At 59.3% G+C, this 19,756-nt stretch overlaps 2 protein-coding genes across 2 annotated transcripts in view; one reads left to right on the forward strand and one right to left on the reverse strand.

Annotated features, from left to right (window-relative positions):
• ADAT3 (adenosine deaminase tRNA specific 3) overlaps window positions 1–19,756 on the reverse strand; it is an 87,911-nt gene that overhangs the window by 26,278 nt on the left and 41,877 nt on the right. The window lies entirely within an intron of this gene.
• Window positions 989–9,546, forward strand: ABHD17A (abhydrolase domain containing 17A, depalmitoylase). The gene is made up of 5 exons (XM_050770685.1): window positions 989–1,178; window positions 4,760–5,329; window positions 6,446–6,640; window positions 8,832–9,011; window positions 9,095–9,546. Exons 2-5 carry the CDS (start codon window positions 4,998–5,000, stop codon window positions 9,318–9,320), a joined length of 933 nt encoding a protein of 310 aa, XP_050626642.1. The 5' UTR covers window positions 989–1,178; window positions 4,760–4,997; the 3' UTR covers window positions 9,321–9,546.

Genomic DNA, 19,756 nt, shown 5'->3' on the forward strand with positions numbered 1-19,756 from the left:
GATCTCAGCTCGCTGAAACCTTCGCCTCCTGAGTTCAAGTGATTCTCCTGCCTCAGCCTCCGGACTAACTGGGACTACAGGTGCACACCACCATGCCCCGCTAATATTTGTATTTTTAGTAGAGAGAGGGTTTCACCACGTTGGTCAGGATGGTCTCAAACTCCTGACTTCAGGTGATCCACCTGCCTCAGCCTCCCAAAGTGCTGGGATTACAGGCATGAGCCACCGTGCCTGGCCTAATGTAATATTTTAAAAACTCATGCAAAAGAATTGCTCATGAGCAATATATAAAGGCTTTAAATAAGCTGGGCATGGTGGCTTGTGCCTGTAGTCCTAGCTACTCAGGAGGCTGAAGTGGGAGGTTCACTTGATCCTGGGAGGACGAGGCTGCAGTGAGCTAGGATGGCACCCCTGCACTCCAGTCTGGGTGACACAGTGGACTCCATGTTGAAAAAAAAGATGCCGGGCGCGTGGCTCACGCCTGTCATCCCAGCACTTTGGGAGGCTGAGGCGGGAGGATCACCTGAGTTCAGGAGTTGGAGGCCGGACTGGCCAATATGAGGAAACCTCCTCTCTACTAAAAATACAAAAATTAGCCGGGCGTGGTGGCGGGAACCCGTAATCCCAGCTACTCGGGAGGCTAAGGCAGGAGAATCGGTTGAACCCAGGAGGCAGAGGTTGCAGTGAGCTCAGATTGCGCCATTGTACTCCAGCCTGGGCGACAGAGCGAGACTCCGTCTCAGAAATAAAAATATTTTAAAACATTTCTAAATGTTGATGTCTGAGTTTTTTTGGCATCCCTATAAATTTTGTTTTCGAGGCGAGAACTTCATTGGCCTCAAGCTATTCCGAGTCCCCAAGTGAATGAAACCTGAGTTTGGCTCCGCCCACAGACCTGCAGACCACGCCCGTCGATCTATCAGCCCCGCCCCCTGAGACCAGGCCCCGCCCCCGGAACGCTAGTCCCGCGGTCGCTCTGTTCCTTCAGCCCCCCGCGCTCTCCTGCGCGTCACTTCCGGGGCGGTGGCGAGAACGAGGCTCACTTCCGCCCGCGGGGGAGCTGCGGCGGTGGCGGCGCAGGAGGCCGGGCCGGGGCGCAGAGGGACCGACGGACGCACGGGCGGGCGGCCGGGAGCCATGGAGCGCGGCCCTGGGGCCCCGGGGCGCGGGCCGAGGTGGTGAGTGCCGGGCAGGGGCGGGCGCGGCCGCGCGGGGTGGCCTCGGTCCCGGCCGCGGCCGTTTGGGGACCCTGGCCGGGCCGCGAGGGCCTGGCAGCCCAGTTGGACGCCCCCGATTCCCCTGCAGTCCCAGGGCTGCCGCGGGTCCTGCCCGAGGAGCCCGGAGCAGGGGCAGGGACCGCGGGTGAGCGTCTGTGATTGGGAAAGCCCTGTCCCCATCCATTCAGCTCTCCGACGTGGGTTGCGCTCCCACCCTCCTGCGGACGCGGCCCCTGCCTTCGGGGATCGCCTTTCCGAGCCGTGGACTCCGCTCTTTTACCCCGAAACTAACCCCAGCCCTACAACCGCTTCGTCCTCTGGGCCCCCCTGGCAGCTCCCAGGGGCCCTGCCGAGCCCCGCTTCCCAAGCAGCTCCCAGTTGCTGTTTCTCTTGTCAGGCGTCTTCCTGCCGCCTTGACTCCTGGGCAGGCTTCCCGGCCTCCGCTCGCGTCCGTTCTCCGGGATGCAGCCCTTCTCCTGTGTTGTCCATCCACTGCTCGGGACTTCTCCGTGGCCCCGCCATTTCTCCCAAGATGAAGTGCAAACTCCGCAGCAGGGCTCTCGGGGGCTCGACCTCACCCGTCCCAGACTCTCTTGGGACCCATCTGCTCACTTCTTCCTCCCAGGGTCTGCTCTAGCCAGGAGTCTGCTCTGTCACCTCTGAGGTTTTGCCCCTGCTTGTCCCTCTGTCCCGTCCCCTGTCACCTGGCCCGTTTATCTGCCCTGTGATATGGCCGCACCTCCCCCCAGGCGGGATTCCCACCCTGACTGGTTGAGTGAGGTGCCGTCATCGTCTCCCATATGTAGGTCATCTTCCAGTATTTTGGCTGCTTGGTTGCTTACTGGTCCTCAGAACACCTCTAGCTCGCAGAGGGTTGCCCAGTTATGTGCTTGGGAACGGAATTGGTGGGATTCAGGGTGTCAAGGGTGTGTGCTCAGTCAGTGAAGCGTCCGGGTTTGCACTCCGCAGTCCATGCCCATTAATGACACTAGGGAGGTTCCAGGTACCTGTGGCTGGAGAGGAGAGGAGACTAGACTTTCCCTGTCAAAGCTGTCGGACCTTGGGGATTCTTTTCCTCCTGTGTTTCCTCCCTAATTCTTTGCTGCTTACCACCTGCCCATTCCTTTAGTGAGTGGCAGGTCATGGTCCTGCTCTCATGGAGTTTCTGGTTTGGGGGTGGGGGGAGATCTGGCCGAATGTGTGAAAAATACAAGCTGTGAAAAGAGCGTATAAGGGGTCCTGTCCCAGCTTTGAGGACTCTGAGAGCGTTGTTGGCAGCAAGGTGCAAAGTGTGGTTGGGATGGGCAAGGCTATTTAGTGAGGTTGGGGAAGGGAGTTCCCGGCAGGGGAGCAGAGGCAGGAAGGAGCAATGTGGCTTGTCTTAGGAGAGCCAGGGGTGGCAGGGTGTGAGATGAGTGAGTCTGGAGAGGTTGGCCTGAGCCGGAATGCAGACCTGGCAGTCTGTGGGGAGGACTTTGATCTCTATCCAGAGAATAATGGGAGGCCCCCAGGACACCCCAAGAGGGAAGTGCCACCATTGCATTTGTGTCTTGAACAATTGTTTGGCTGTTGGGGGAGAATGTCCTGGAGCAGGTGATCAGCAAGGAGCGAGGGTGTTGCTGTAGCTCTGGTGAAAGGTGATGGAGGCGGGGACCGGGCGGTGGCTGATGGGAGACAGGCAGAGCCACTGGGCTGGTGATGGACTGGCTCAGATCCGGTGGGTGGAAGGAGGTGTCAAGGATAGCATCTTTGTTTCTGGCGTGGTTAATGGGGCCCTGGCCACCTTGGTGTGCCCCTTGGTCTCTGGGGTCTCCAGGGGCCTGCTACTGCCCACTGGGCTCTCAGGACCCAGCTGCATGATGCCACCTAAACTGCAGGGCCCTCCAAGCCCCCGGCACCAGCAGGGCAGCACCGATAGGGCCCGGACCTCTTTGAGAATATGTTGAAAAGCTGACATCAACCTCAATGCTGTGGATGTTGGGCCTGATCATTCTTTGGGGTGGGTCTGTCCTGGGCACTGCAGCGTGCTAAGCAGCCTCCACCCAGTCCCCAGTGGCGACACCCAAAACTGTCTCCAGACATTGACAGGTGTCCCGGGGGGAAGATTTGCCTCCATCTGAGAAACAGAACCAGCATGACAGTCCGCCTCCCCCCTGAGAAGTGCTTGCCTGTGAGATTTGCCTCCCGCCTGGGAGTCTGGGGGACGCTGTGATGCCATCCTTGCCCCACCCTGGCTTTCAGAGCTCTCTCCTCTCCTCCTCGTGTGCCCGTGAGGCCGGCTCACGGGCACGTGTGGGTCTCACACAGGTCTTGAGGGAGCAGGTGTGTTTCCGGGCCTGAGGCTGCTCCTTGGTGGTGAGGGTGTCCCCATGAGCCGTGTCTGTGGCGCCTGCAGCCGCCTGCGTGTCCATCTGTGTCCACATCTGCCTTTGAGCCTCATCTTCCTGGCCCCACGGTTTTCTCGTGCTGTGACCCAAAAGCCCAGCATTCCAGGGTGTTCTGCTGCTGAAATTGAGTTGTGAACGTGTCTCCCTCCTCGCTCCCGTCTGAAGGAGAAGCGTGGTCGGTAGATAGACGCCTTAGACCTTTGTGTTTTCTTCACGTCTGTCTGTTGGCAGCTCCTTACACTATTGTGCTTGCTTTAGCAACTTAGCTGTTGTCGACTTAATGCGTTTCATGACGTTCTGCAGCAAGGAAGAAGGTCCGAGTTTCTACTCTGAATCAGGCGCCTTCGCTCCCCTCCCCCCTCACTTGACTTCCTGTGGGGTATGTGGTGTCTGCGCCTATAGATGAGGACACTGAGGCCTCAGGAGGGCAAGTGACTTGCCAAAGGTCACGGAACCCTAAATCAGCTCTGGAGAAGGACCCCCTGACCCCAGCCCGCCTCCCCTGCCCCTCAGCAGGCCTGGCCCCAGCACAGAGAAGAGCCATTGTCGCCGCTCTCAGGGCCCTGGGAGCCTGGGATGTATCCTGCCTTTGTTTCTAGAGCCTTTGTTTGTTATATTTCCTCTGTCTCCAGACATCGCAGGCCGGTGGGGCCTGGCCCCTGTGCGCGCTCACGTAGTGGGGCCTGTTCAGGTCCCTCCTCGGTCCCTTGAGTCCGAGCTCTGTCCTTGCCTCAGCGGCCCATCACCCGTAGGGTGGCAGAGATGGGCTGGGGAGGGAGTGGGCAGCAGTGCGGACCGAGTCCTGGTGCATGGGGTTTCCCTGGTGCTGGAGCCCACGTTTGGGGGGTGGGCGGGGCTGGGGTCATATCCCCTGCGTGCCCTGCATGCCCAGGCTGTGCTCACATGGCAAGAGGTGGTGATCGCCAGCTGAGGGAGGGTGGGGGGTCCTTCATCCCGTGGAGAGGGGGCTGAATTGGGGTTCCCTGAGCTGTAGGGTGCAGTGCCTGACAGGCCGCGGGGAGGGCTGAGGGGATGGGATGGACAGGCCCTGGGCCCATGCCGCCCCCTGGCACGGGTGGATGCCCCACCTACCGGGGGTGCCCAGCTGGACCGTGGCACCCCCAAAGGACCCCACATGCCACTGTTCCCCCGCAGGGCTTCCCACGGCACGACATGGAGACCTGTGGTCGCAAGGCTCCCTGGGGCTCGGCTTGGACCGCGATGGGGCTGGGCCCTGGCCTCCTAACGGGGCTCCTGTCTGGGGCGGTAGCTGGGGGGGCGCCCTCCCCCCTGCCCGCAACTCGGAGCACCCCCACCCCTCCCCTGCTGGGCCAGGCCGGGTGGCGTTGTTGGCGGGGGCCCCGGTGGAGGCCCGGCCCGGGCGGCGCCCGCCATGAACGGGCTGTCGCTGAGTGAGCTCTGCTGCCTCTTCTGCTGCCCGCCCTGCCCCGGCCGCATCGCTGCCAAGCTCGCCTTCCTGCCGCCGGAGGCCACCTACTCCCTGGTGCCTGAACCCGAGTCAGGGCCTGGTGGGGCCGGGGCCGCCCCCTTGGGGACCCTGCGGGCCTCCTCGGGTGCACCCGGGCGCTGGAAGCTGCACCTGACGGAGCGTGCCGACTTCCAGTACAGCCAGCGCGAGCTGGACACCATCGAGGTCTTCCCCACGAAGAGCGCCCGCGGCAACCGTGTCTCCTGCATGTATGTTCGCTGCGTGCCTGGTGCCAGGTGAGCAGCTGTGGCCGCGCCCGGGCTGGGTCACCCTGTTCTTGGGGCTCCCGTTTCTGCCCTGGGTGCTTGGTGTGGTTGGTGGTGCCCCAGAGGGCCTGAGCCTGCTATGAAGGGCCATCCAGCTGGCATGGGTGGTGTCCCCGGCCGGGCTGGCCTCATCCCTCCAGCGATTTCCTCTCGCAGACAAGGATACCAGGCTCAGGGAGGCCATCCCCAGCTGGCATAGTTGGGCAGGCCGGGCGACTCCAGCGACCCAGCCCCTGGTGGTTGCCTGCTGGGGTGGGGCACAGGGGCCGCCCTGACCTACATCCGCCTTCTTGCCAGGTGGGGTTCTGACCAGATCTGAGTCCAGAGGGCGAGCCTTTACCTTCTGGCTGGGCTGGGCAGGGTCCTGGGGGAACTGGAGGAAGCAGTCCATGGTAGGGCCAGCCTGGCCGCCTGCTCCTGGCACCACCTGGGGCAGCTCCCGTGCTGGGAAGCAGACAGGCCTTGCAGCACGGGCTCGGGGCTTGGGCAGGGTGGCGGGGCAGGAGGGGCTGCGTGAATGTGAGCAGGGATTGGGCGCATTTGCTTGTTGGGGGCAGGGGTGGGGTCCAGTTGTTCCCAACAGTGAGGACACCATTCTGTGAGGGGAGGGCAGATAGCCCTGCCAGCAGCAGCACGGTCTTCCCTGGGAAGGTCCTGAAAGGTGGGCCTGTGTGCTCCATCCCCGGGGGTCCCGGCTCTTCCAGGAGGAAGGGCTCCAGGGCAGCGAGACCTGCAGCATCCGGGCACACACTGCGCGTCTGCCCAGAGAGAGGATGTGACCAATGGTCCCAGTGTCCCGCTTCACAGATGGGAGTCCTGAGGCTCCCTGGCTGGCCTCTCTGCAGCCCAGGCTGCCTGTACCCCTGCCGGCTCTCCTGTTCTCTCCCCATGGGGAACCCCCGGAGATGGAGCTGTGCTGTCGTAGCCTCCCCTGTCCATTCGCTGGCTTCGGGCCCCTTTGGGAGGGGAGTCAACAAGGCGCTGGGCATGGCTGGCCACCGGGGTGGGCTGTCAGTACGCGTCCTCCTGCCCTGCAGCTGGGCGCTGGGAATGAGGATGTGAACGGCCCTTCCCGGCCTGCCCCAGGTACACGGTCCTCTTCTCGCACGGCAACGCTGTGGACCTGGGCCAGATGAGCAGCTTCTACATTGGCCTGGGCTCCCGCCTCCATTGCAACATCTTCTCCTATGACTACTCCGGCTACGGTGCCAGCTCGGGCAGGCCGTCCGAGAGGAACCTCTATGCTGACATTGACGCCGCCTGGCAGGCCCTGCGCACCAGGTGAGGGCAGCCCTGGAGGCAGCTCAGCCTGGGCACACGCGAGAGGGGACTGGGCCGGGGGGCGGGCTTCCCTGGGAGGAAGGTGGGTGGCCCTGCAGCAGGGGAGCCACAGTGGACGCACAGGGCCAGAGAGCCAGACAGGCGAGCTCGGGTGTGTGGGTGCCGCCTCCACGTGGCCGAGGTGTGGCCAGGCGGTCCTCCCACACCCTGGCCTGTGGAGCCAGGCTTCCTGGGAGCCCCTGGCCTGAAGATGGGAAGGGGCTGAGCTTGTCACAGGGGCGTGGATGCCACCTGGCGGGAGGGGTTCGTGGTGTTTGGGGGTCTGCACATGTGGCTGGGAGCCCATCGGCTGAGGCAGCACTTGGGGCCAGGTGCGGCGAGGCTGCTGCATCCAGGTCCCGAGGCCTGGCCCATGAGGCCCTGTGGCTGTGGAGCTTGGTGGTCCCAGGGCAGGGTCAAGGTCTGGGCCAGCCTTGATTCCAGATCCAGCCCTCCTGGCTATCCAGGTCCCCAGCCCTGCGCTTGCCTGGGCTCTTCACCGGTGTTTGAACACTGCCCAGGCCGGTGCTGCTTTCGACGAGGAGACCCGGGTGGGCCTCTGGAGGCCTTTCCTGCTCACCACCCACTGGGGCTGTCTCGTCCTGGCCCTGCCCAGCCCACTGGTCTGACCCACTCCCGCAGGGACCAGGCGCAGCTCTGAGAAGTCAGAGGCCCTGGGGAGGTGGGGTCCTCATTGCCTTGGCGATATCCCAGGCAGTCCCTGCTGTGGGCCTGGGAGCTGGGTACCCTGGCACCACCCTGGCTCTGGGGGCCTCCCGGCAGTGTGGGGCACTGACACCGACCACCGCTTCATGCGGCTTCCTCGGCCTCTCCTGTCTACTGCCCGGGGCACTGGCAGAGTCACACCTGCCATGGCCAGCTCTGAGCTCTGTCTGCTCGGCCGTCTGTCCTGCTGCTGCTTTGTCCTGCAGGAACTTAGGCCCAGAGCTGTGAGGGGGAGGCCAGAGTGTGCCCAGGGCCTCCACTGGGGATGTGTTCTGTTGTTTGAGTGGTGACATCCAGGTGGCAGCTGGGGTCTCCTGCCTGGAGCAGGTGACGGCTGGGCTGACTCAGCACACTACTGGCCATGGCTGCTAGGGAGCAGGCCAGGGAGGCTGGGGCAGAGCTGGGCCCGCAGGCACAAGTCAGGCAGCACCCTTTGGGGCATGGGTGAGTGCTGAGCTGGAGTACTGCCAGGAGACTGGGGTTCCAGGCCAGGGACAGGGACAGGCTTGCTGGTGGAGTCCGAATGCCAGGCAGACGGGACGCACACCTGCCCATGCTCCTGCCTCGCAGGAGGGCAGCTGCCTGGAATCAGAGCCTGGAGCGTGTTGGGGGGAGAGTTGTGGGGTCCCGGCATGGGCAGGGTGGCAGGCGGGTCCCGCATGGTTGGGACTGGGGACGAGGAGGGCTTGGAACTGGTGCTGGATCAGCTGGGCCAGGGGCCGCACACCAGTGACCTGGGGGTGGGGGTGGCCCTGGGTGGGAGCTGGTGGTGCTGAGGTGGCCGAGGACTTGTCCACTCCCAAGGGAAGGTGCTGGTGGGCGGAGGTGCCACCCCCGCAGCCACCACCCTTGATGCTGACCTGGGTTGCACTGGCACCTCACTGGGTGTGGGGACTCTGAGAGTCCAAAATTGGGTGGAGACATCTGGGGACACAGCTGCCTGAATTCCTCATGGCCAAGGGGGTGGGCAAGGGCTGCAGGGAGGAAGAGTATCCCCTGTCCGGGCCAGTGCACTAGGAACGGCTTTCTAACCCGGACAGGAAAGCGTGAAACATTCAGGATATGGGGGGCACACACTTCCCAGTGTGCGCCTCGGGGTGACCAGGAGGAGGAGAGGCGCCAGGGCCTCCCCTACCCCAGCCCCAGGGTCACTCCGTAGTCGGGATCCCTGCAGATCCTGGCGAGGAAACGCCAGTGAATGGCAGCGCCAGGGAATGGGGCGGGGCCGCTGGCTCCGCCCACCGCTGCGGTGATTGGGGGCTGGGGGAGGCCCTCGGGACTGGTGTGGAGCGTGGGCCTGACCCACTGACTTGGCTGAGCGGGGAGACTGGAGGGTCGCATCCGGAGCTGGGCCCGGGGACGCCCGCCGGCGGGAAGGGTGCGCGCGCGTCGGAGGCCGCGGCTGACCTTGCTCCGGCGCCGCCAGGTACGGCATCAGCCCGGACAGCATCATCCTGTACGGGCAGAGCATCGGCACGGTGCCCACCGTGGACCTGGCCTCGCGCTACGAGTGCGCCGCGGTGGTGCTGCACTCACCGCTCACCTCGGGCATGCGCGTCGCCTTCCCCGACACCAAGAAGACCTACTGCTTCGACGCCTTCCCCAAGTGAGCGGGCCGGGGCTGGGACGGGGGCGGGGCGGGGCCCGGACTGGGCGCGAGGTCTCACCCGCCCCACGCCCGTCCCGCAGCATCGAGAAGGTGTCCAAGATCACGTCGCCCGTGCTCATCATCCACGGCACGGAGGACGAGGTGATCGACTTCTCGCACGGGCTGGCCCTCTACGAGCGCTGCCCCAAGGCTGTGGAGCCGCTGTGGGTGGAGGGCGCCGGGCACAACGACATCGAGCTCTACAGCCAGTACCTGGAGCGCCTGCGCCGCTTCATCTCCCAGGAGCTGCCCAGCCAGCGCGCCTAGCGGCGGCCGGGGCCCCAACCGGCCGGACCTCAGCAATAAGGCGGCCCCTGGACCTCACCCCGCGCCGGCCCCCCAGGGGCTGCATGTGGACCCCCGGGCAGCCCAGGGGACCCCGCCCCGACCCAGGGGCCGTGGACGATGTACAGGCAACAGAGCTACGCACTCCTTTCCTTTTGGAAGCAAGAAGAAAATACGTGAAAACGGAAATTAAAGATTTAAAATTTTAGGACTGCTCTCCTTCCTTTCATGGCTCTGCTCACTCTCTCGAGGGCTCAGCGAGCTCGAAAGGGGGCCGGGGTTCCCAGGTTTCGCCCCTGAGTCCCCAGGAAAGATTGGCACGGACCCCTGTATGAGTTCTATCCTCTGTGGAAGCGGGGTGGGTCTCGGTCTAGTCCGGGGGGCCCTTAGGGAGCTGGTTGCCTGGGTGGTGATGGGTCGGGGCAGCATTTGAGCCCAGGACCCCTGCCTACCTCCTGCGGAGGCTGGTGAGCTCTGCTGGGTGGGCGCGATGAGGACGCCAGGCGTGGGGGCCCTGCTGTCATCGTGGGACCGCCCCCTCGACAGCTTCCCATCAGTCGTACTGCAGAGAGGCCAGGACAGGGCACTCTGGGTCCTGAGGTGCCGCGCTTGACGGACCCCAGAGCTCGGGCAAGCAGGCCGCTTCTTTTGTAGATGGCGAAGCTGGGGTCCAGCAGAGGGCGGTGGCAGGTGCTTGGGCCCCAAGGGTCTCCTCTGGAAGAGGGAGCCGACCCTGGAGCTGGGGTCACGAGAAGAGTTCCTACGACCTCTAGGGCAGAAGCCCTAGGACTGGGAGGACTCGGGAACCGGTGGCCTGTCGTCCACCTTACGATTGGGCAGGGTTCAGCCTGTGTCGCGCGACCAGGCGGTGGCGAGGCCGGGACCCCAAGCTGCCTCCAAGTAGCTCTAGTCCGCGGCTCCTTTAAGAGAGGGCGGTGCTTCAGCCTGGGCGAGAGAAGGGCGCCGCGTCACCTGCGGGGCCGCGTCACTGACGGAAGCGGAAGTGGCGGCGCGCGTGCGGAAGTGGCGATGGCGGCGGTGGCTGGCGTCAGGCTGTGGACCAAGAGGAGGTCTTGGTGGTAAGTGGCGGCCGCTGGGACCCAGCCAGGGACCCGTCCGCTTCGGCCCTGCCCGTTTCCGGCCCCTCCCACGCCTTCCCTCGGCCTAAAGTTCCTCGTGGGCGCGTGGAGGCCGCCGCGGGGTCGGTGCTGTGGGGCAGCGCCCGCCGTTCCATGGGAAGCGGTGCGACCGGACGTTCGGAAGGAAACCTCGCTAGAGCAGGGAATGCCTGGGCTCCTGGCTGCCCACGGGGCCTTTGCACGGCCTAGACCTTGCGACCGCAGTGGCCTCCTTCTGTCCCGGGTCGTGCGCCGCGCCCCCCAGCGCGGCTCACGTTTCGGAACACGTCTGACTTTCATGCCTTCCGAAGAGCCTCCCCGCATCCCGTGCCCCCTGCTCGCTGCTGCCGCTGACCCTTGGGCGTTGCGCTCGTCCAGAGCGTGTTGTCTTCTGACGCCGTCAGAACCTAAGCTCCCTGCGAGCTGGGACTCCGCCGTGTCCTCGTTGCCGCCAGTGCAAAGCAACTGCTTGCAAGAGAACAAAAGTGTGTTCAGGTGCACAGGGTAGAAAATTCAAGGAGCCTGAAAGGGTGTTTGGTGAAGACTTGATGTGTTTTTCCCAGTCCTAACCTCCGAGGCCCAGTTCTCCTCCCCTGGGGCAGAGAGAAACCCGTTTCTTACGTGTCAACAGAGAAAGTCTATGCAGGAACATGTACATGCGTTTCTGCAAAAGGTCAGTTTCTTTACTTGGGGTCCTTATGCTTAATGTAGCTTAGGGGGCGCCCATACGTTCAGATACAGGTGGGACTAACACGAAAACGGAGTTTTATAGCTCCAGAATTTATCCCCTTTCCTGTGGAAATTTAGGGTCTTTACTTTTATAACGAACAATGCTAACTTGACTATTCCTTGTACAAATCCTTTTTTGCCCAAGTCGGACTATTTTCTTAGGCTAAATTCCTTGGTGCAGAAGTGCTAGGGGCTTTATTTAGGCCCCTAAAGGGGTGGTACCAAATTGCCCTCCCCCACCAGCATGTAAGAGGGGGCCAGTGACACCTTGCCCAAGCTGGATTTTGTAGACCTGGTAGGCGTGAGATAGTGTTTCACTGTAGCTTTAGTTGTATTTCCTGTAAGTATAATGAAACATCGTAATGCTCCTGTCACGTCTATTTTACGTTGATGATTGTTACCACTGATAATTATTTCGAGATTGGAAAATATATTTATTATAAACGTTTGACTATTTAAAAGCCATTTGTATTTTATCTTTTTGGTTCATTTTTGTGTTGGGTGGATGGTGGTGGTTTCTAGGTGCACTTTACAGATTAAGGAAATTCACCTTTTGTCTAGTAGAAGCGTTTGTTTTTTCTGTCTGTCATTAGGTCTTTGACTTTGTGTGTATTTTTTTTCTATAAGCCAGGCATCTAAAATTGTTACTGGTCATTAGTTTTTTTCCCTTTATGGCTCCTGCATTTTGGTGTCATCTCAGGAATATCTTCTCCTCTGTAAGATTATAAAACATTTGAGGTTGTCTTCTGGAAATTTAGTGTTGTTTTCTTTTTCCCCCTCATATATTTAAATGTTTACACATAATTTTAGAAAATATTCCTGGTAAGGCTGGGCGCGGTGGCTCACGCCTGTAATCCCAGCACTTTGGGAGGCCGAGGTGGGCGGATCACGAGGTCAGGAGATCGAAACCATCCTGGCTAACACGGTAGAACCCTGTCTTTACTAAAAATACAAAAAATTAGCCGGGCGTGGTGGCGGGCACCTGTAGTCCCAGTTACTCGGGAGGCTGAGGCAGGAGAACCCGGGAGGCGGAGCTTGCAGTGAGCAGAGATCGCGCCACCGCACTCCAGCCTGTGTGACAGAGCAAGACTCTGTCTCAAAAAAAAAAAAAAAGAGAAAGTATTCCTGGTAAGAAGTAAGGTAGGAAGCAAAACTTTTTTCCCTAAATAGTCCCAACTTTATTTCCCAAAAAAGCATTCTTTTCCCCACTGAAGTGCTGTCTTTATGGCAAGCGGATTCGCATCTGTCTCTAGACTCTTATCCCAGTTTTCCAGAACCCCATTGTCTTTATGACCCACTGTCTGGAGGCCCCACCTCCCTGCATTATTTTGCACATTTCTTTTTTTCTCCTGAACAGCAGGCAAGTTTATCTGGTTCTCCCACTGTGGTGATCTTCTTTGAAAACATTGAGATTGCTTAGATTCTTTTTTTTTTTTGAGACGGAGTCTCGCTCTCTCCCCCTGGCTGGAGTGCAGTGGCGCGATCTCGGCTCACTGCAAGCTCCGCCGCCTGGGTTCACCACTGCAAGCTCCGCCGCCCGCGTTCACGCCATTCTCCTGCCTCAGCCTCCTGAGTAGCTAGGACTACAGGCGCCCGCCACCGCGCCCGGCTAATTTTTTTTGTATTTTTAGTAGAGACAGGGTTTCACCGTGGTCTCGATCTCCTGACCTTGTGATCCGCCCGCCTCGGCCTCCCAAAGTGCTGAGATTACAGGCGTGAGCCACCGCGCCGGCCATGAGATTGCTTAGATGCTTAGATTTATAGATCAAACTGAGATGAAATTCTCATCTTAAAATAGTTGACAACTTCAGATGATCCACGTGGTACGAGTTCCACACGACACTGTGGTGAAGAGGATTTTGGAAATCTCCGTATTTGGGGCCACCCCTCCCGCCGTGCGGGCTGTGGATATTCCCTGTGGGCGATGCTGACCTTGGTTTCAGGCAGCCCCATTCTCAAGCTGCTGCAAACTCGGAGCCGAGGCTTCGGAAGGGCTCCCAGACACCTGCAGTGTACGTGTCTGTGTTCCCTCAGCCTGCCCCCCTCACATGGGGTAAACTGAGTCTGGGCCTTCAGGCTGCAGGCTCTCAGGCCAACTTCTACCCTCGACCTCTCCCCACCACCCCCTGCTCTTGGGACCCGGGAGGACCCCGCAAGGGCGGTGACAGGGAAGGCCAGCGCTCTGTTCCAGGACGCATGCTCTCCCCACCTCCCACTTGGTATGGCCCAGGGCCAGGCCACCTGGGAGCAGAGCCAACTTCCCGTTCTCCATTTTGTGTATTTTCCAGGACACACTTGTTGGAGCTCGGCAGCAGCCTTCTCCTGGGTAGGCGCCTGGGGGCTGAATCTCTGGTCCACCCTGTGTCACCTGCACCTGGTACACCCCAGGGTGGGCCCCTGGGTGCTGGAACAGACAACAGCCAGGTGACGCTGTGGCCTAGGCCCAGTCTAGTTACCCGGAGCCCTGGGAGGGGTGGGGAGGCAGACCCTGCCCAGGGCCAGTGCCTGGAGCATGGTTGCTGTGGATGTGGCAGAGGCTTGCCTGAGATGTGGGCTAGGCCCTTCCAGTGGGTCAGGTCTGGGGTGGTGCCCAGGGTTGTGCACCCTCAGGCTGCTGCCCAGTGGACCAGTGGCCTGTCAGCCCCGACTGGCGTTCACGGGGTCCCAGCATGGGTGTGTGGGCGGCTGACCCAGGCTCTTATGATGCTGTGGCTGTTGTTCGTCCGTCGTCCCATTAATGCCAAGCTGGTAGGATCCACCTGGCTGGCTGTGTTCTGCATGACCCGAGGGCCCACTGGGGTTCTGGAAGAGGATGGAGACCATCCCTGCTTGGCTGTGATTCCGTCCTCTTGACCTGTGGTGGCCGTGACCTGAGGTGGGGCCTCTGGGAGCAGGCGCCTCCTCTTTCCTCCCCCATGGCGGGCACCTGCCTGTCCACCTCTGAATCTGGGTATCAGCATCAAGGTAGGAGTGCAGGGCTGGCTTGTTAACTGGGATTCCGTCCAGCGGGCGCCCAGCCAGCGTCAGCGTGGCCCAGGGGCCACCACGAGCCCCTGGTCCCGCTTCCCTCCTGGTTCCGGGCTCCAGCTACGGGCCACGTCGATCTTCACACGACTCTGGACTGCTGGGGTCACTGTCCCTGCTTCCCCACCGAGAGAAGTAGCCGAGACCCCGACCAGGCCTGCGCTCCCTTGGCACTCAGCATCTCCCAGCCACGACAGCACCAGTGGCTCAGAAATAAGGTCCCGGGACAGATGTGCCCGGCCAGACAGCGAGCTCTCCTGCCAGACCAGAGCCTCTTCTGTCCCCAGCACCCAGCCGGAAGCAGGGCTGGGAACAGGCACCGTGCGTGTCCGTGGAGGATGAGAGCGCAACTTTGGGACCGGCCCTACCCCACAGCCTCACGGAGGGAACGGGTCCAGGCGGGGTGCTTTCTGTGAAGCCTATGGCTGTTAGCAGAGCGCCCTGAAACCCCACCACTAGGCCGGACGCGGTGGCTCAGGCCTGTCTGTAATCCCAGCACTTTGGGCGACCGAGGCAGTGGATGACCTGAGGTCAGGAGGCTGAGGCAGGATCACGAGGTCAGGAGTTTGAGACCAGCCTGACCAACATGGTGAAACCCCGTCTCTACTAAAAAAGTACAAAAATTAGCCGGCATGGTGGCGGGCGCCTGTAATCCCAGCTACTCGGGAGGCTTATGCAGGAGAATCGCTTGAACTCGGCGGGGTGGAGGTTGCAGTGAGCCGAGATTGCACCACTGCACTCCAGCCTGGGTGACAGAGCAAGACTCCATCTTAAAAAAAAAAAAAAAAACAAAAAAAACACCACTTGTCTGACACTGTTCAAGGAGGAAAGCTCTTATGGAAGTTTTTCATCTTTGGGAGGCCAAGGAAGTGGGGGCCTGGGGGATCCCCTCTCAGTTCTGTGCAGATAAAATCCCCAGCCCTGGCCCTACAGTCCTGCTGAGGAGGGACTGGGGGTGCAGGGGGAGGGGGATTCACATGGGAAAGGAAATGCCAGCTGGATCCCGCCCTGTGCAGGACGGAGGAGGCCTTGGTGTCCCTGCAGCAGCTCCGAGCTTGGAGGCCATGGACCCCAGAGATGCTCCCTGCAGGACCCCACACCGGGGCTTCCTTGCAGTCGGCCAGCAGGGGGACCTCGCTGTGTCCTCCGGTTGGAGGGTGGCAGCCGCTGCCCCACCTTCCCACCTGGCTGGCGGAACCTTGTCCTGTGTCCCCCAGAAGCTTGCAGCTGCCCCCGCCCCTGTGCGTGGGGGCCCGCCTGGACCATGGTAAGTGATTTAACGCCTTAACACAGAAATAAACGCCGAGCGGCTTTAGGGGTGGGTGTTTCAGTCACATAATGCAACACATGCAGTAATGTAAATAAAGGCGTTATCACCAGACCACAGTGTCCTGCAGGAACGCCAGTCCCTGGGGGGGGGCGGGGACTTTAGGATTTTGTTGACAATCAGGATGGTGGGGAGAGGTCAGGGTCACACCGTCACATACTCAAATGGGTGGCAGAGACCGCCGAGTGCGTCCTCTGTAGGCCTCATGGCCATCTCCCCAACCTGTCCACTCCCTCCTGCTATGGCCCCGGGTCCCTGCAGGCCCGCCCGGAGGTGGCTTCCACAGGTTGGCAAAAGTCATCCGTGAATAACCAGCCTGTGGGTATAGGTGACAACACACGGAGAATTGAGGCCGTGGCTGGGGCACAGGCTTTCCTGTGAAGCTTGCTTTTCCCACCCCATCCGTGAGGCTCCTCGGCAGGACTGACGGTTCTGCCCGATTCTCCGGCAGCCACAGGGTCTCTGCAACCCCAACGCTGACACTGGGGTCCATTCTCTGTTTTTTCTGTTACCAGCAGTACAGTGCGCAGCCCTATGCACTCTTCCTTACAGATCTTTCTTTTTTTCTTTTCGTGTGTGTGAGAGAGTCTCATTCTGTTGCCCAGGCTGGAGTGTAGTGGCGCAATCTCGGCTCTCTGCAAACTCTACCTCCCGGGTTCAAGCGATTCTCCTGCCTCAGCCTCCCGTGTAGCCGGGATTATAGGCGCTCACCACCACGCCCAGCTAATTTTTGTGTTTTTAGTAGAGACGGGGTTTCACCATGTTGGCCAGGCTGGTTTCCAACTCCTGACCTCAGCCTCCCAAAGTGCTGGGATTACAGGTGTGAGCCACCACACCTGGCCAGGAATCTTGTTTTTTTTTTTTTTTTTTTTTTGAGTCAGACTGTCACCCTGTTACCAGGCTGGAGTGTAGTGGTGTGATCATATGATCATGGCTCACTGCAGCCCCAACCTTCCAGGCTCAAGTGATCCTCCCACCTCAGACTCTCAATTACCTGGGGCCACAGGCACACATCACCACACTTGGCTAACTGTATTTTGTGTAGAAATGCAGTCTTGCTTTGTTGCCCAGGCTGGTCTCGAACTCCTGGCCTTAAGCGATTCTGCCGCCTTGGCCTTCCAAAGTGCTAGGGTTACAGTCATGAGCCACCGTCCCTGGCCCTTAGGAGTATTTCTTGGGTGCCTTTTAGGAGTGGACTTTTAAGCAACTCCAAGCAGTGCCGCAAATGTGAGCTGCTGCTGCGTTGCCATTGTCATTATTATTATTCAGTCCAGTCACCCCGACATCCACTTTTCATGTTTGTTTAAAAATTAAGTTTCGGCTGGGCGTGGTGGCTCATGCCTGTAATCCCAGCACTTTGGGAGGCTGAGGCGGGCAGATCATGAGGTCAGCAGTTTGAGATCAGCCTGGCCAACATGGTGAAACCCCATCTCTACTAAAAATACAAAAATTAGCCAGGTGTGGTGGCAGGTGCCTGTAATCCCAGCTACTCGGGAGGCTGAGGCAGGAGAATCGCTTGAACCCTGGAGATGGAGGTTGCAGTGAGCTGAGACTGCGCCATTGCCCAGAGCGAGACTCTGTCTCAAAAAAAAAAAAAAAAAAAAAAAAAGCTCGGCACAGTGGCACGTGTCTGTAATCCCAGCTACTCAGGCGGCTGAGGCAGGAAAATCACTTGATCCCAGGAGATGGAGGTTGCAGTGAGCCGAGATCACACCACTGCACTCCAGCCTGGCGACAGAGGGAGACTCCGTCTGAAAAAAAAAAAAAAAGAAAAGTAAGTTTTTATCTTGGGCTGGGTGTGGTGGCTCATGCCTGTAGTCCTAGCACTTTGGGAGGCCAAGGCAGGAGGATTGTTTGAGCCCAGGTGTTGGAGACCAGCCTGCGCAGCAAAAGTAAGACCCTGTCTCTAGAAAATAAAATTTGGTGGTATACACCTGTGGCCCCAGTTACTTGGGAGGCTGAGGTGGGAGGATCACTTGAGCCCAGGAGGTAGAGACTACAGTGAGCTATGACTGCTCCACTGCACTCCAGCCTGGGCAACAGTGAAATCTCATCTTAAAGACAATAATACAACATTTTTTATTTTGGAATAGTTTGAGGTCTACAGAAGAGCTGCATGAGTGGTACCGAGAATCCCATCAACCGTTCACCGGCTTCCCTTGTGGTAACACCCCGTCAAAGCCGGAACATTTTTTTTTTTTTTTTTTTTTTTTGGAGACGGAGTCTCGCTCTGCCGCCCAGGCTGGAGTGCAGTGGCCGGATCTCAGCTCACTGCAAGCTCCGCCTCCCGGGTTTACGCCATTCTCCGGCCTCAGCCTCCCGAGTAGCTGGGACTACAGGCACCCGCCACCACGCCCGGCTAGTTTTTTGTATTTTTAGTAGAGACGGGGTTTCACTGTGTTAGCCAGGATGGTCTCGATCTCCTGACCTCGTGATCCGCCCGTCTCGGCCTCCCAAAGTGCTGGGATTACAGGCTTGAGCCACCGCGCCCGGCCGGAACATTTTTTTTTTGAGATGGAGTTTCACTCTGTCACACAGGCTGGAGTGCAGTGGTGTGATCTCGGCTCACTGCAGCCTCCATCTCCTGGGATCAAGTGATTTTCCTGCCTCAGCTTCCTGAGTAGCTGGGATTACAGGTGCACACCACCACACCTGGATACTTTTTTTTTGTAATTTTAGTAGAGACGAGGTTTCACCATGTTGGCCAGGCTGGTTTCGAACTCCTGACCTCAAGTGATCCACCTGTCTGGGCCTCTCAAAGTGCTAGGATTACGGGCGTGAGTCACCGTGCCTGGCCAAAGTCAGGAAATTAACATGGACACAGCTCTGACAGTGAAACCCCGGGCTCTCTGTTCCAGCTTCCTGTTTACCCCCAAAGTCTTTTCCTTTCCTGGCCCGGCCCCCATCCAGGGTCCCACATGGCATAGTTCTTCAGGCTTTCCTTGTCTTTAATGACTTTGACAGTCTTGAGGAGGCCTGCTCAGGTGTTCTGTAAAATGTCCCCTCATCGGCCGGGCACGGTGATCGGCCGGGCACGGTGGCTCACACCTGTAATCCCAGCACTTTGGGAGGCCGAGGTGGACGGATCACCTGAGGTCAGGAGTTCAAGGCCAGCCTGGTCAACATGGTGAAACCCCGTCTCTAGTAAAAATACAAAAATTAGCCGGGCGTGGTGGTATATGCCTGTAATCGCAGCTACTTGGGAAGCTGAGGCTGGAGAATTGCTTGAACCCAGGAGGGAGAGGTTGCAGTGAGCCGAGATCATGCAACTGCACTCCAGCCTGGACCAGAAGAGTGAAACTCTTACCTTTAAAAAAAAAAAAAAAAAAAAAGCCCAGCATGGTGGCAGGTGCCTGTAATCCCAGCTACCCAGGAGGCTGAGGCAGGAGAATCGCCAAAACAGGCAGAGGCTGTAGTGAGCCAAGATCACGCCACTGCACTACGGCCTGGGCGACAGTGAGACTCTGTCTCAAAAAAAAAAAAAAAAAAAGAAAAAATCAACCAAAAAAAAGTCTCCTAATCTGGGTTTGCCTGTCTTCCTGAGGTCACACTGAGGTGACAGTGTTTGGGGAAGGACACCCCACTGGAGGCCCCTTTCTCCTCACATCCTAGCAGGGGGCGCTGACTAAGACCCCCACGACTTCACCCACGATGTTGACCTTGGCCTCCTGGTGCAGGTTGGGGTCCCTGGGTCTCCTGGGGACCCATCGCCATCATCTCCTGTCCCTGCTCTGTTCTGTGGCAGCGAGTCACTCAGTCCAGCCCACACTGGGCAGGGGGTGGGGGGAGGTTTTATTTAGAAGATGAGTTTTCATACAGAAAAACCTAAAAATGAAAGGACAAATGGCCCATAATTGCATTGCTTAGATACCTGTTGACGTTTAGAGGCATGTAGTAAATACACATGGTAAAAAAAAAAATGTTTGAGTACTACAGAAAGTACTATTAAAACTATTACGAAGCAAAGACCTGACGGTCTTAAATCAAGAAAATGTGGCATTTCCAGTGCACACACACACACACGTGTCCCTACACATTACCCCCTCTTCTGCTGCACCCTCGTTGTTTATTATTTATTTGACAGGGAGTCTCGCTCTGTCACCCAGGCTGGAGTGCAGTAGTACAATCTTGCCTCACTGCAACCTCTGCCTCCCCAGTTCAAGCAATTCTCTTGCCTCAGCCTCCCGAGTAGCTGGGATTACAGGCGGCCTCCCACCATG

The sequence above is a fragment of the Macaca thibetana genome, chromosome 19 (genome assembly GCF_024542745.1).
Source record: "Macaca thibetana thibetana isolate TM-01 chromosome 19, ASM2454274v1, whole genome shotgun sequence".
Taxonomy (NCBI): domain Eukaryota; kingdom Metazoa; phylum Chordata; class Mammalia; order Primates; family Cercopithecidae; genus Macaca; species Macaca thibetana.